Raw genomic sequence first — 17,006 nt, forward strand, 5'->3', positions numbered from 1 at the left:
CCTGTCTGCGCACCCCCACCATGTCTATCTCTCTCTCTCCTCATCCATACACACTCTCTCACACCGATGCTCTCCCTCTCACACACTTCCCCTCATCCACAAACTCACACTCTCTCTTACCTCCCACTGACACTTCCACATCCAGATAGTCCACCGCGTGCACACACACACACACAATCTTCCACATCCAAAGTCTACCACACATGCACACAAATACACACACTTCCTCATATGTTCTCACACATTCTCCCTCATGCACACGTGTTCACACACCCCCTCATCACACCATGTACAAACTCCCTCTTTACCCTCCAGACATATGTTCACTCCCTCTCTTCTCTCTCTCTCTTACTCCCCCTTACACACTCCCACACTCTCCCTCATACACACATTCACCCTCACACACTCTCCCACACTCGGGAAGAGATGGGTTTGCATAGAGTGACTGGGAAGGGAATGTGTCCACTGAGAGAGCCTCCTGTGTGGTGAAATGATGTCTGTGAGCTCCTCCCAGATTCCGAGGAAGGGCGTTAGTCCGGATCCCAGGGTCAGGCAGATCCTCCCAAAGTATGTGTTGTGGAGATATCCCAAGAGGAAACAGGAAACAGCAATAAAGAAACGGAACTATTTTATTGCACAATAACACATAATAACGGCCTGCTGGTAACAAGAGACCTAGTAAACACATGCAAAGAGATCATCCCATCCAGGGTGGATACGAGATTCTTTCAAATGACAGATGCAAACAGCTGGCGGTGGGAGTGGGGATTATTTTGTTCAGTCCAGTATGTTCTTCGGCAGGGATAGGGTCAGGCACAGAGTGAGGCTTCCTCCTCACCGTCCCCTCACACGTTTCCTTGGGCCGGGTTCGACACAGGGTGAGGCACCATCTCATCGCACACTTCCAGGGATTTGGGTTGGACACAAACAGGCATGACCCGTGGGGCGCATTGGTGGCCACATGCGGGTGCTTCCAAGGATCTCACACACACACACACAGTGCGCCAAACTAGCATACAAATACAGTGCACAGTAGCTACAAGAGCACCTAGTTAGACGAAACAATTCTGCTTTGCTCTAGGATGTTGCTGGGGCTGGAGAAGCCAGGGGCGTGCCACCAAGCCCCCCGCTGCTCTGAAACCCAGGTGGGGCCACAGTTGTTCGAAGGCTTCCTATTGACAGCCATCATGCTTTCAACTCCGCTCGCTTCCTTTTCTGTCCCCTCGTCTCCTTCCCCCTCCATCCCAACAGCCGCTGATGTTCACCGCTGCGAGGCGAGTCCATCTCGGGTCAGTGGGGGCAGTGAGTGCGACGGGATGCTGGGGGTGGGGGTGGGGGAACAGTCAGTTCAGTACGTTGCCCTGGGAACTGGAGCGGGACAAGTCGGTGGCAACAAAGTAGGTGCGGAGGTCGCCCTTGCCCTTGACCTTGATCAGCCCACGGTTCTGGCAGCTGTAGCCCAGGCGGCGCAGGACCCTGCAGGTCTCCTCTGTCACCTGTGGAGGGGAGGGAGGGAGAGGAGAGTGGAAAGGGGGAGAGGTGGGGAAAAAGGAGGTGGAGGAAAGCAGTAGGAGAGAAGGGAGAAGGAGAGCAACTAGATGAGAGATTCTGTCAGAAACTCACCCTCCACCTGGAGCCAGAAACTACCCAATAATTTGCGCAGTGAAGAGTCATCCATTGATGGTTGGGTCCATTGGGATTGTGTACGGTGGGAGTGAATGGGAAGGGGTGGGGTCCATTGGGATTGTGTATGGTGGCAGTGAATGGGAAGGTGTGGGGTCCATTGGGATTGTGTATGGTGGGAGTGAATGGGAAGGGGTGGGGTCCATTGGGATTGTGTACAGTGGGAGTGAATGGGAAGGGGTGGGGTCCATTGGGATTGTGTATGGTGGGAGTCAATGGGAGGGGGTGGGGTCTGTTGGGATTGTGTACGGTGGGAGTGAATGGGAAGGGGTGGGGTCTGTTGGGATTGTGTACGGTGGGAGTGAATGGGAAGGGGTAGGGTCTGTTGGGATTGTGTACGGTGGGAGTGAATGGGAAGGGGTGGGGTCCATTGGGATTGTGTATGGTTGGAGTGAATGGGAAGGGGTGGGGTCCATTGGGATTGTGTATGGTTGGAGTGAATGGGAAGGGGTGGGGTCCATTGGGATTGTGTACGGTGGGAGTGAATGGGAAGGGGTGGTGTCTGTTCGGATTGTGTACGGTGGGAGTGAATGGGAAGGGGTGGGGTCCATTGGGATTGTGTACGGTGGGAGTGAATGGGAAGGGGTGGGGTTCATTGGGATTGTGTATGGTTGGAGTGAATGGGAAGGGGTGGGGTCCATTGGGATTGTGTATGGTGGGAGTGAATGGGAAGGGGTGGGGTCCATTGGGATTGTGTACGGTGGGAGTGAATGGGAAGGGGTGGGGTCCATTGGGATTGTGTACGGTGGGAGTGAATGGGAAGGGGTGGGGTCCATTGGGATTGTGTATGGTGGGAGTGAATGGGAAGGGGTGGGTTCCATTGGGATTGTGGACAGTGGGAGTGAATGGGAAGGACTGGGTTCCATTGGGATTTTGGATGGTGGGAGTGAATGGGAAGGGATGGGTTCCATTGGGATTGTGTATGGTAGGAGTTGGATCCTGTTGGGATTGTGTACAGTGGGAGTGAATGGGAACTGTTGAGTCCATCAGGATTGTGTAGAGTGGGAGTGTTTGGCAAGGGCTAGGGTCTGTTGGAATTGGATAGTGGGAGTAAATGGGTCCTTCAGTGGTCACCAGAGCTGCCTCCTGCAGTGCCTGCCTGAGCACTATTTACCTGTATCCTGCCCAAGATCCCTGTGGTGTCCATCCTACTCGCCACATTGACACTGTTGCCCCAGATGTCGTACTGGGGTTTCTGGGCACCGATCACCCCGGCAACGACTGGCCCATGGTTTATGCCTGAGAGGAAGCAAAATGGGTACAGTCACCTGGAGTCCATAGCAACCACATCCTCTCCAATGTCCTGGCAACACGTACCATTGCTTCATAGCTATAGTTCTGCAGATAAGGCAGATAGTGTCCAATAGTGTCAACTGTGTTGGATTTGTACTGATGGCAACAGGGTACCCTTAAATTCAAAGGAAGGGTGGGGAACAGGACTCTGGTGGGCTCATTGGGACGGTGGGGAATGAGACCCCGGTGGATTTAATAGGAGTGGGGTGTGGGACCTTGGTGGGTTTAAAGGGATTGTGGAGTGAGCAGGGTCCCAGTGGTTTTAGAGAGAATGTAAAGAATGGGGTTGATAGAGTGGATGTTTCCTATGGTGGGGGAGTCTATGACCAGAGGGCACAACTTCAGAACAGAGGGACGTCCATTTAGAACAGAGATGAAGAGAAATTTCTTTAGTTAGAGAGAGGCGAATCTGTGGAATTCACTGCCACAGATGACTGTGGAAGCCGAGTCATTGGGTATATTTAACGTGGAGGTTGATAAACATTGATTAGTCAGGGCATGAAGGGATACAGGAAGAAGGCAGGAGATTAGGGCTGAAAGGATCAGCTATGATGAAATGGTAGAGCAGACTCGATGGGCCAAATGGCCAATTTCTGCTCCTATATCTATGGTCCCAGAGGAATAATAGGACCCCAGAGGAAGTGTGGGGAACGGGGTCCAGTGGGTTTAGTGTGAGCAATGGGGTCCCAGTGGGTTTAAAGGGAGTGTGGGGAATGGGGTCCCAGTGGGTTTAAAGGGAGTGTGGGGAATGGGGTCCAGTGGGTTTAGTGTGAGGAATGGGGTCCCAGTGGGTTTAAAGGGAGTGTGGGGAATGGGGTCCAGTGGGTTTAGTGTGAGGAATGGGGTCCCAGTGGGTTTAAAGGGAGTGTGGGGAATGGGGTCCAGTGGGTTTAGTGTGAGGAATGGGGTCCCAGTGGGTTTAAAGGGAGTGTGGGGAACGGGGTCCAGTGGGTTTAGTGTGAGGAATGGGGTCCCAGTGGGTTTAAAGGGAGTGTGGGGAACGGGGTCCAGTGGGTTTAGTGTGAGGAATGGGGTCCCAGTGGGTTTAAAGGGAGTGTGGGGAACGGGGTCCAGTGGGTTTAGTGTGAGGAATGGGGTCCCAGTGGGTTTAAAGGGAGTGTGGGGAACATTTTTTAAAGAAGATGTGTGGAGCTGTGGAGCAAGATTTTAAACACAGAGTGGTGGATGCCCGGAATGGGCTGCCAGGGCCGGAGGTGGAAACAGATCCAACAGACGTGTTTAAGGGGCTGTTAAACAGACACACGCACGTGCCGGGAATGGAGAGTTATGGATCTTTTGCAGGCAGAAGGGATTTGGTTTCATTCAGCACCAAGTACAGCACAGAGACTGCGGGCCGAAGGTCCCTGAGCCGTACTGTTCACGTTGCGTGTTCTTCCCTTGGAGGAGTGGCAGATCGTGGGGATTCTCAATGCCGGCAGGTGTCTGAAGAGAAAGCGGATGGATGTCTGAGGGAACATGGGAAGTGGGCCAAGAGCTGTCAGGAACAGGCACAGGAGAGAAGCAAGTCTACCCAGTAAGCACAGCATCAGGCTGTCCAGTCCATCCTGCTCCTTCGACCACCCATTTACCGCATCACCACCAATCCTATTCGATCTGTGAAGTGCACCTCAGACTTCCCATCGCTGGTCTGTGCGGAGAGTTAGGAAGGGCACGTTGAACTTTACAGAACGCTGGTCAGACCGCACCTGGAGCAGTGTGCAGTACTGCGGTGCCAGAATACAGCAAAAATGCAGTCGCGCTGGAGAGAGTGCAAAGGAGATTCACCAAAATATTGCCTGGATTGGAGGACGGGGAGAGACTTGGCAAGCTCAGACTGCCTTCCCTGGAACGAGGGAAGGCCAGATAGAGATCTACAGGAGAGAGATTGTGATAGAGTCGCAGAGAATAGAAACAGGCCTAACTCGCCTGTGTCGACCAAGGTGCCTACCTAAGCTAGTCCCATTTGTCCACGTTTGGCCCATCTCCCTCTGGACCTTGCTTATCCACATTCCTGTCGAAACGTCTTTTAATTGTAATTGTACACATCTCTTTTACCACCTCTGGCAGCTCCTTCCACGTACCCACCGCCCTCTGTGTGGAAAAGTTACCCGTCAGGCTCTCTTTAACTCCTTTCACTTTCAACTTAAACCTGTGGCTTCTAGTTCTGGACTCACTTACCATGGGGTGTCCACCTTATCTCTGCCCCTCATGATTTTATAAACCACCATCAGGTCACCCCTTCACTACAGGGTAAACAGTCCTAGTCTGTCCAGTCTCTCCTTATAACTCAAACCCTTCGGTCCCGGCAAAATCCTGGTGAATCTCCTTTGCACCTTTACTGGCTTAATCATATCCTTTCTATAGCTGGGCGGCCAGAACTGCACACAGTACGCCAGCTGTGGTCTCGCCAAAGTCTTGTACGGCTATAACATGATGTCCCAGTTCCTGCATTTGACGTGCAAAGGATATGTCCTATAGTGGGAGAATCTAGGACCAGAGGGCAAGGATGTCACGTTAGAATATAGGTGAGGAGGAATTTCTTTAGACAGAGACTGGAGAATTAATTGCCGCAGATTGACTGTGGAGTCAAGTCATTGGGTATATTTAAAGCAGAGATCGATAGGTTGTTGATTAGTAAGGATGTCAAAGGTTACAGGGAGAATGAGGTTGAGACAGGAAATAAATAGGCCATGATCAAATCGTGGAGCAAACTTCATGAGCCAAATGGCTTCACTCCAGTCCTGTCTTATCGTCTGCAGTCTACTCAGTGCCACGTCGGAGGATGTGATCGGGGCTGAAGGAGAGATCAAACAGGCTGGGACAGCTCTCCCTGGAGTGAAGGAGACCGAAGGGTGACCTGGTAGAGGTCTGTGAGAGGCATTGAGGGGAGAGAGTGAGAATCTCTTTCCCCGGTGGTCAGTGTATCAGGAAAAAAGAGGACTTAGGTTTAAATGAAGAGGCTAGAGATTTAAAGGGGATCTGAGGGGGTAAGTGTTCCTCACAGAGAGGTATTGATATCTGGGGCTTGTTGCCAGAGACGGTGGTGGAATCAGATATAATCAAGAAGCCTTTAGACAGTGACCTCAATAGGTACAATGTAGGGAATATGGTCCCAATGAGGGGCAAATTGGGAGGGGGGAGGGGTAAGGTTGGTCCAAAGGACCTGTTTCTGTGCTGAAGAGGCTTTGGTCAGGACCGAACTGCTTTCATTCATGGGGAATATCTGCACAGAATGTCCAGGCCCGATGGGTTGTGTGAGACAGGGTACAGTAGGTCACCAGGAGTGGCTGCCTGACCCCAGCAGATTGGAGAGGGGGTGGTGGAACTGACAGGGATGGAAGGGGTATGGGCTCAGGAGATACGTACCAACCCGGAGCTTGAATTCATTGAAGGAGTGCTTATTAATAAAGTCCAGCTTCGCCATCAGGGCCACCGCAAACTCCACCATCACCCCGACATGGGCGTAGTTCCGTTCAGAGTCCTGCGGGGTGAGCAGGACAGAGACAGAGATGATGGGGAGAGGGGGGGAGCAGGACAGAGACAGAGATGATGGGGAGAGGGGGGGAGCAGGACAGAGACAGAGATGATGGGGAGAGGGGGGGAGCAGGACAGAGACAGAGATGATGGGGAGAGGGGGGGGAGCAGGACAGAGACAGAGATGATGGGGAGAGGGGGGGAGCAGGACAGAGACAGAGATGATGGGGAGAGGGGGGGAGCAGGACAGAGACAGAGATGATGGGGAGAGGGGGAGCAGGACAGAGACAGAGATGATGGGGGGGGAGCAGGAGAGAGAGGATGGTTGGGAGAGAGGAAGGGGCAGAGGCAAGTGTAGGGAGAGGGGGTGGGGAAAGGGGTAGTGAAAGTGTGGGGGAGAAGGGAAAGTGGAGAGAGGAGGGAGGGGAGGGGAGGAAGAGAGAGAGGGGAAAGAGGGAAGCGAAAGAGAGGTTAGAAAGGGGAGAAGGGGGAAAGGGAGTAGAAAAGGAAAGTGAGAGAGAAGGGGGAGAAGGGAGTGACGAGATAAGGGGTTAGAGAGAGAGGGGTGGGGAAAGGGGATGAGAGATGGGGAGTGTGCAGTGGAGAGGGAATGAGTGGGGAGAACAGGGTGGGAATTGGGAGGGGAGATATCGAGAGAGCGTGGGCAGAGAAGTTAAGCCAGCCAGCAACAAACCCCCACCGGGCAACACTGTGCTGCCACTGTCGGAGCTGCTGAGACAAATATTCCTCCCCCCCACATCACAGCCAACCCCTCCCCATTCTGCCTGCAGCACTGTGTGTGTTCATCATTGACTATTCTCCATGTCACCCTCTCCACCTCTCCTCTCTTTCTCCCACCATTTCTCTATCAATCCACAACCCTCTCCCCCTCCCCTCTCTCTCCTCTAACCCTCCTCTCTTTCCCTCTCTCTCCCCTTCTTTTTCCTACCCCTCCCCTCCTTATTTCCCTCCCCTCGTCTTCTTCTTCCTACTCTCCCTCCCCCAACCATTCCTACACCTTCCCTTTAACCTCTCCCCCTCCACTTCTCTTCCCCCTTCCCCCTCTTCTTTCTCCCCTCCCCCACACTTCTCTCCTCCCTCTCTCCCTCCCCCTCTTCCCCCTTCCTTCTCTCCTCCACCTCACCTTGTCACTCCTCCTCTCGCAGCAGCCATCGCTCTGCTCTACCCCCTCCCACTTACAGAAAGGCCTTTCAGCCCATTACCTGCAAGCCCTCCTGGCCTAGAGCAGCATTCAGACCAGATGCCGCCATGTAGGTACTGCCGATGGTTTTAATCTTCTCCACACCGCTGAACTTGGGTTTTGAGAGGAGCTGTGGTTGAGAGGGAGAGAGAGTGAGAACCGGGCAGCTCAGCGGTTAAGAGTCATTGCCCCAGGGCTCGGGAACCCCAGGTTTAATCCCAGTGTGTGTGTGTGTGTGTGTCTGGACCCTGAAGACACGGAGGATTCATAATTGGGCTCTTACCTCATCGAAGTCGGCAATGATCTCGTTCAGGAGCCGCAGGCACTCCAGCCCCTCGTGGTTGACGCCGGTCTCCGAGTAGAACTCCTTGAAGTCAGGAATGGAGGCAAACAGGATGCATACACAGTCATAGGACTGGTGGTAGAGGTCCTGAAGGCGAAAATTAGGGAGGCGGGGGAGGAGGGAGAGGGGGGTGAATGAGTCACGGGTAAGGAGAATGGGCAATAGAGATTCCAATAACATCAGATGCATCGCTTTTCCCCCGCCACACACACCCTCTGCCCAGAGAGACACCTCCCCACTATCCATCCCTCCCCCTTCCCCTACAACCCTCACTTTTTCTCTTTCCCTTCTCTGCCCTCATCCCCCTTCTCATCTCCCTCCCTGTCCCTCTCCCTCATCTTCACTGTACGGTTTAACGTGAAGAAATTAGAGACAATGTGATCACAAAACATCCAGACTGACTCCATTGGCATTTCCATTGCAAACTGCACTAACCCCTTTCATCGCCTTGTTTGTGCAACCAGGTAGTGACATGTTCTCAAATTCTTTCTTTGATGTATTTCATCGTGTTGAAACATTGGCAACATTCGGGCTTCCTTCACTGTGTCAGTAGCTTGGTTTACATTACTGTCAGTCATGCAAGTCCTGGGTGCAGACTCAGGAATGCTGATGTGCAGATTCAGAAGGGTTCTCCATTACTGTTTCCGTAACCGTTTTGTTTGACCAGTCAGGGTTGTTAGCCCTGAGCTGAACCCCTGAACCTAGAGGACCAGTAGACCACTCTTACTGTGGCCTCTACCCTTTGATCCATCTGGCCTGGGTGACCCCCACCAAGAGCCAAAGCAAAAAGCCCTGAATCCAGCCAACGTAGCTCTCCAGGTCATTGTGGCATGCACGCTTCCAAACCCTACAACAAGGCTGTGGTCCTCTTGGAAGCCCTGAAGACCAATAGAGATGGACGACCTTCTGCAGCGTAATGGGCCGTAGCTAGGTATTAATTTGATTGTACAACAACCCTGAGAAGTTAGAGCCAATGGTATCACCCCTCTTCCCATTCCCCTTTCTCTCCCTTCCCCTCCACTCTACCTCCTTTTCCCCTATCTTTCCACCAACTCCTCTCCCTCTTCCTCTTTACACCCAACCCTTACCTACTCCTTTCTCCCACATCTTTCCGCTTCCCCCTCTGCTTTCCTCCTATCATCCCCCTCTCTCCCCCTTTCCTTCTCACCCCTCTCTTCCTTCTGTCTACCCTTTCCACCTCCCCCTCTCTCCCTCTCCATTCTCCCCTCGTTCCTCCTCCCTCTCCCTCCCCTATCACCCTTCCCTTTCCCGCTCCGCTCTCTCCTCTGCTTTGGCACCTCATTCCTGAGGTCCTGCCCAATGAACTTGTTTGCCACGTGTGTAGGGAGGACATTTTCCAACAGGACACGGTTCAGGTTCTCCATCGTCTCGATCTGCTCCTGCTCCCGGCGAAACTTGCTCTTCCACAGGAAGTCCAGCCGGCAGGAATACTCATTCTGGAAGCAGGGAGGGGACGGAGTACAGGGTGAGAGGGGAGATGGGGAGAACGGGAGGGGGAAGGAGAGTGGGGGAGAGGAAGAGTGAAGTATGGGGATAGGGAGTGAGAGAGACAGGGGAGATGTGGGAGGAGAGGGAGTAGAGACGGGAGAGGTGGGAGGAAAGGGAGTAGAGACGGGAGATGTGGGAGGAGAGGGAGTAGAGACAGGGGAGATGTGGGAGGAGAGGGAGTAGAGACAGGGGAGAGGTGGGAGGAGAGGGAGTAAGGGGGATTGTGAGAGAATGAAGGGGATGATAGGAGACAGGGAGATAGTGGGAGGGAGATAGGTGAGTGTGGGAGAGGGAGTGGGGTAATGGAACAGAGAGGGAGGGTGTGAGAAGCAAGAGGGGAGAGTTATAAGGGTGAGAGAGAGGACACTAAATAAAGAGACTGATGTTGCACGTCCTCCAACTCTCTCTCTCTCTCACTCCTCATCACCCTTGATGTAATGCTCCATCCCTCTTTACCACCCCTCCCTCCTAATCGCCCCTCCAGCGGTGTTCCCTCCCTCCTCACCAGCTCTCCCATATGCGCTCATCTCCTGCACTCGGCACCTCCGCCTCCCACCCACACAGTGTCTCCACCTCCGGCACTCAGCACCTCCACCTCCCCCACACAGTGTCTCCACCTCCTGCACTCGGCACCTCCACCTCGCCCACACAGTGTCTCCACCTCCTGCACTCGGCACCTCCACCTCCCCCACACAGTGTCTCCACCTCCTGCACTCGGCACCTCCACATCCTCCCCACACAGTGTCTCCACCTCCTGTACTCGGCACCTCCACCTCCTCCACACAGTGTCTCCACCTCCTGCACTCGGCACCTCCACCTCCTCCGCACACAGTGTCTCCACCTCCTGCACTCGGCACCTCCACCTCCTCCCCCACACAGTGTCTCCACCTCCTGCACTCGGCACCTCCACCTCCTCCACACACAGTGTCTCCACCTCCTGCACTCGGCACCTCCACCTCGCCCACACAGTGTCTCCACCTCCTGCACTCGGCACCTCCACATCCTCCCCACACAGTGTCTCCACCTCCTGCACTCAGCACCTCCACCTCCCCCACACAGTGTCTCCACCTCCTGCACTCGGCACCTCCACCTCCTCCGCACACAGTGTCTCCACCTCCTGCACTCGGCACCTCCACCTCCCCCACACACAGTGTCTCCACCTCCTGTACTCGGCACCTCCACCTCCCCCACACAGTGTCTCCACCTCCTGCACTCGGCACCTCCACCTCCCCCCACACAGTGTCTCCACCTCCTGTACTCGGCACCTCCACCTCCCCCACACAGTGTCTCCACCTCCTGCACTCGGCACCTCCACCTCCCCCCACACAGTGTCTCCACCTCCTGCACTCGGCACCTCCACCTCCTCCCCCACACAGTGTCTCCACCTCCTGCACTCGGCACCTCCACCTCCCCCACACACAGTGTCTCCACCTCCTGTACTCGGCACCTCCACCTCCTCCACACAGTGTCTCCACCTCCTGCACTCGGCACCTCCACCTCCTCCCCACACAGTGTCTCCACCTCCTGCACTCGGCACCTCCACCTCCCCCCCCACACAGTGTCTCCACCTCCTGCACTCGGCACCTCCACCTCCTCCACACACAGTGTCTCCACCTCCTGCACTCGGCACCTCCACCTCCTCCCCACACAGTGTCTCCACCTCCTGCACTCGGCACCTCCACCTCCTCCCCACACAGTGTCTCCACCTCCTGCACTCGGCACCTCCACCTCCTACCCACACACAGTGTCTCCACCTCCTGCACTCGGCACCTCCACCTCCCCCACACAGTGTCTCCACCTCCTGCACTCGGCACCTCCACCTCCTACCCCACACAGTGTCTCCACCTCCTGCACTCGGCACCTCCACCTCCTCCCCACACAGTGTCTCCACCTCCTGCACTCGGCACCTCCACCTCCTCCCCACACAGTGTCTCCACCTCCTGCACTCGGCACCTCCACCTCCCCCACACAGTGTCTCCACCTCCTGCACTCGGCACCTCCACCTCCCCCACACAGTGTCTCCACCTCCTGCACTCGGCACCTCCACCTCCTCCCCCACACAGTGTCTCCACCTCCTGCACTCGGCACCTCCACCTCACCCCACACACAGTGTCTCCACCTCCTGCACTCGGCACCTCCACCTCCCCCACACAGTGTCTCCACCTCCTGCACTCGGCACCTCCACCTCCTACCCCACACAGTGTCTCCACCTCCTGCACTCGGCACCTCCACCTCCCCCCACACACAGTGTCTCCACCTCCTGCACTCGGCACCTCCACCTCCTCCCCACACAGTGTCTCCACCTCCTGCACTCGGCACCTCCACCTCCCCCCACACACAGTGTCTCCACCTCCTGCACTCGGCACCTCCACCTCCCCCACACAGTGTCTCCACCTCCTGCACTCGGCACCTCCACCTCCCCCCACACACAGTGTCTCCACCTCCTGCACTCGGCACCTCCACCTCCCCCACACAGTGTCTCCACCTCCTGCACTCGGCACCTCCACCTCCCCCACACACAGTGTCTCCACCTCCTGCACTCGGCACCTCCACCTCCCCCCCCACACAGTGTCTCCACCTCCTGCACTCGGCACCTCCACCTCCCCCACACAGTGTCTCCACCTCCTGCACTCGGCACCTCCACCTCCCCCCCACACAGTGTCTCCACCTCCTGCACTCGGCACCTCCTCCTCCTCCACACACAGTGTCTCCACCTCCTGCACTCGGCACCTCCACCACCTCCCCCACACAGTGTCTCCACCCCCTGCACTCGGCACCTCCACCTCCTCCACACAGTGACTCCACCTCCTGCACTCGGCACCTCCACCTCCCCCACACAGTGTCTCCACCTCCTGCACTCGGCACCTCCACCTCCTCCCACACACAGTGCCTCCACCTCCTGCACTCGGCACCTCCACCTCCTCCCCCACACAGTGTCTCCACCTCCTGCACTCGGCACCTCCACCTCCCCCACACAGTGTCTCCACCTCCTGCACTCGGCACCTCCACCTCCCCCACACAGTGTCTCCACCTCCTGCACTCGGCACCTCCACCTCCTCCCCACACAGTGTCTCCACCTCCTGCACTCGGCACCTCCACCTCCCCCACACAGTGTCTCCACCTCCTGCACTCGGCACCTCCACCTCCTCCCCACACAGTGTCTCCACCTCCTGCACTCGGCACCTCCACCTCCTCCCCCACACAGTGTCTCCAAATCCTGCACTCGGCACCTCCACCTCCTCCACACAGTGTCTCCACCTCCTGCACTCGGCACCTCCACCTCCCCCACACAGTGTCTCCACCTCCTGCACTCGGCACCTCCACCTCCCCCACACAGTGTCTCCACCTCCTGCACTCAGCACCTCCACCTCCCCCACACAGTGTCTCCACCTCCTGCACTCGGCACCTCCACCTCCTCCCCACACAGTGTCTCCACCTCCTGCACTCGGCACCTCCACCTCCTCCACACAGTGTCTCCACCTCCTGCACTCGGCACCTCCACCTCCCCCACACACAGTGTCTCCACCTCCTGCACTCGGCACCTCCACCTCCCCCACACATTGTCTCCACCTCCTGCACTCGGCACCTCCACCTCCCCCACACACAGTGTCTCCACCTCCTGCACTCGGCACCTCCACCTCCCCCACACATTGTCTCCACCTCCTGCACTCGGCACCTCCACCACCTCCCCCACACAGTGTCTCCACCTCCCTCGCACTTGGCGCTTCCACCTCCAGCACTCGATGCGTTCACCCCCTTCTCCAAACCTACCTGTCTCACCAGGACAAGGAGCATGAAGAAAAAGATGAATAACGAGAAGCTGCCCATCACCTTCGGATCCTTCAGGACACCCATCCCTTGATCCCTGGTAGGTACAAAACACAGGGCAATTCTCACTCTGTCTTCCCGTCACACACTCCCAGGGACAGGGTCAGACACTGGGGCAACAGGAAACACTGGGTCTCTGCAGCGGTCTTGAGTCTCCCAGTGGGAGAGGGCGGACAGTTGCTGGTGTGCGTTCGAACGCGACTGGCGGCTCTCCGCCTCAGGACTCTGCAGAGATTCCTGGACGCCGAGCACCCTCCCAGGTGGCACGTATTGGCGACATTCTTCATCCGGAGGGGCTGCTGACTTCACGAAGATATGCGGCTGCCAGCGGCGGGCGTCAGCCGTACTGCTTTGCAGAGTCTGCCTGGCTTCTATCAGGACCTACTGAGAGTCTGGAACATGGTCGCCTCAGGCCGGGAATCCCCTCCTCAGGCGGAGGGCGGAGTCCTGGCCGAACCTTGCCCTACCTCAGTGGATGTCGGTGCGACTCAGTTGTGTGGACCGACTCAGGCCGAGCTGCTTGTCGGGCCCAGACCCCGCAATCTTCTCCGGGAGCCGTGTCCACACAACTTGAGCCGTCTCTCCTCGATACCCACAGTCCCATTCAGGGATGCAAGTAGGAGGTATTTGTATGGGCTGCTGCTCCACACCCTCCACTTCCTTGCCCTTGTCCACCGCCCCGACACGCCATGGCGGTCGGTCTTTCCACCCGGAGGTGAGGCGGGTCCCCACTGGAAGTCCCTTTACGAGGGGGTTCTTCCCATGCACCTGGGGGATCTCGGCTGGAGGGTGCTGCATAGAGCGGTGCCCTGCAATAAGTTTTTTAGTTTGTACACGGATCTCCCACCCGCATGCCACTTCTGCGGGCTGGAGGAGACCGTGTACCACATGTACATGGAGTGTGCGAGGCTGCAGCCTCTTTTTGCGTATTTGCGTGGGCTGCTTCTCACCTTCTGGCTGCATTTTAGCCCCACCCTATTTATATATGGTCATCCAGTAAGGAAGGGGGCATGGAGGGATGAGGATGTCCCTTGTCAACTTGCTCCTGGGGCTGGCGAAATCCGCCATCCGAGGGTCTTGGTGGCGGGAGGATCTCCCCGGGCAGACTGCCTGGCAATGTTTAGAGGGTATGTTCGTGCCCGGGTAAATATTGAAAAAGAACATGCGCAGTCCACGGCGACCTTAGAGGAGTTTCGAGACCGTTGGGCTCCGCGGGGTGTAAATGCCATCGTGGATAGAGATGGCAACATTTTGGTGTAATGTCTATTGCCTAGTTGTAGTGAAGTAATTGTGTTTGCCACTGTTTTGTATATATTGTATAGCACCGATATTTGTAATAAAGGATTTTGTAAAAAAAAAAGGGTCAGGGTCAGACACAGAGTGAGGCTCCCTCCACACCGTCCCGTCACACACTCCCAGGGACAGGGTCAGACACAGGGTGAGGCTCCCTCCACACCGTCCCGTCACACACTCCCAGGGACAGGGTCAGACACAGGGTGAGGCTCCCTCCACACCGTCCCATCAGACACTCCCAGGGACAGGGTCAGACACAGGGTGAGGCTCCCTCCACACCGTCCCATCACACACTCCCAGGGACAGGGTCCGACACAGGGTGAGGCTCCCTCCACCCCGTCCCGTCACACACTCCCAGGGACAGGGTCCGACACAGGGTGAGGCTCCCTCCACACCGTCCCGTCACACACTCCCAGGGACAGGGTCAGACACAGGGTGAGGCTCCCTCCACACCGTCCCATCACACACTCCCAGGGACAGGGTCAGACACAGGGTGAGGCTCCCTCCACACCGTCCCGTCACACACTCCCAGGGACAGGGTCAGACACAGGGTGAGGCTCCCTCCACACCGTCCCATCACACACACCCAGGGACAGGGTCAGACACAGGGTGAGGCTCCCTCCACACCGTCCTGTCACACACTCCCAGGGACAGGGTCAGACACAGGGTGAGGCTCCCTCCACACCGTCCCGTCACACACTCCCAAGGACAGGGTGAGGCTCCCTCCACACCGTCCCGTCACACACTCCCAGGGACAGGGTCAGACACAGGGTGAGGCTCCCTCCACACCGTCCCGTCACACACTCCCAGGGACAGGGTCAGGCACAGGGTGAGGCTCCCTCCACACCGTCCCATCACACACTCCCAGGGACAGGGTCAGACACAGGGTGAGGCTCCCTCCACACCGTCCCGTCACACACTCCCAGGGACAGGGTCCGACACAGGGTGAGGCTCCCTCCACACCGTCCCGTCACACACTCCCAAGGACAGGGTGAGGCTCCCTCCACACCGTCCCGTCACACACTCCACTTACCTCAGCGTAGAATTGGGATAGAGGATGCAGATGTAGAAATCCGACATCCAGGCGTGTGTGTGGAGGAAGATGACATTGTAGATCACAAGGGCCAAGAGCATCAAGGCCATCTTGAGTTCAAAGTTCACCCGAAAGAAGAGGGAGCAGCTCAATAAGCCCAGGAGGCAGCAGCACATGTAATACTAGAGGAGTGGGGAGCAAGGGAGAGAGAAGGCATCAGTGATCTCAACATAATGTATGTGTGCTTATGACAAACCAGTGAGGGCCTAAAGGCCAAAATCAGCTCCTGTAATTTGTTGTTTTATCGCAGCAGTAGAGTGCAAGACACAAAATATTACTTTTATTGACAATAAAAATAAATAAACAAACAATACAAGAAATGAAAAATGGGGTGGTGTTAATGTGTTCTGAAACCTGATGGAAGAGAGGAAGAATCTGTTAAACCACTGTGTGGGTCTCCAGGCTCCTATACCTCCTCCCTGATGGTAGTAGTGAGAAGGGGCATGTCTTGGAAGGTGACGGGCGCCGCTAAAATGAGGTCTGCCGTTTGAAGATGTCCTCCATGGTGCGGAGGCCCTTTGCAGCCTTTCACAAACCTGCTCGTCGGAGCCTCGATACCAGGCAGTGATGTAACCAGTCGGAATACCTTCAGAATACTTTCCAAGGATACAGGAGAAACTGGTAAAGATTTTGGTGCAGAACCTGTTCATCTGGCCCATCAGATCTGCCCCACCAGATAATCATACCAGTCATTTCTCATTGTCCCATCTTCTCCCCATTAGCTTACTATATCAAGAACCTAACTATCTCTGCCTTAAATACAGTGACTTGGCCACTGCATCCTTTTGTGATAACAATTTCCTGAGATTTGCTACAGTCCGGCTGAAGAAATTCCTCCTGGTCCCTGTTCCAGAGAGACATGTCTTATTCTGAGGGCCGTGTCCTCCGATCCAAGACTCTCCTACGAATGGGAACACTCTTTCCACATCCGCTCTATCCAGGCCTATTCAGTATCAGGCAAGTTTCAACAAGATCCCCACTCGTCATTCTGAACTCCGGTGCGTACAGGCTCAGAGACATCAAACACTCCATAAACATCCCTGGAATCATTCTTGTGAACGTCCTCTGAACCTTCTCAAAAGCCAGTACATCTTTCCTTAGATGAGGGGACCAAAACTGCCACTATACTCCAAATGCAGTCAGACCAATGTCTTTTCAAGCCTCAACATTACATCTTTGCTGTTTTTATTCTAGTCTTCTCGAAATGAATGCTATCACAGCACTTGCCTTCCTTATCACTGACTAAACCTGTAAGTCCAGAGCCAACTTAATTTTCCCTATCTACCTGC

General features: G+C 55.8%; 1 protein-coding gene across 1 annotated transcript in view; it reads right to left on the bottom strand.

Annotated features, from left to right (window-relative positions):
- Window positions 1-611: 611 nt before the first annotated feature.
- Window positions 612-17,006, bottom strand: part of LOC140716329 (adenylate cyclase type 2-like) — a 66,434-nt gene continuing 50,039 nt past the window's right edge. The window contains 8 exon segments of the mRNA XM_073028941.1: window positions 612-1,496; window positions 2,798-2,922; window positions 6,343-6,457; window positions 7,674-7,781; window positions 7,935-8,081; window positions 9,293-9,451; window positions 13,275-13,368; window positions 15,658-15,839. Of these exon segments, the coding sequence (XP_072885042.1) occupies window positions 1,344-1,496; window positions 2,798-2,922; window positions 6,343-6,457; window positions 7,674-7,781; window positions 7,935-8,081; window positions 9,293-9,451; window positions 13,275-13,368; window positions 15,658-15,839 (1,083 nt within the window). The 3' untranslated portion in view covers window positions 612-1,343.

Source organism: Hemitrygon akajei, chromosome 25 (assembly GCF_048418815.1).
Source record: "Hemitrygon akajei chromosome 25, sHemAka1.3, whole genome shotgun sequence".
Lineage (NCBI taxonomy): Eukaryota > Metazoa > Chordata > Chondrichthyes > Myliobatiformes > Dasyatidae > Hemitrygon > Hemitrygon akajei.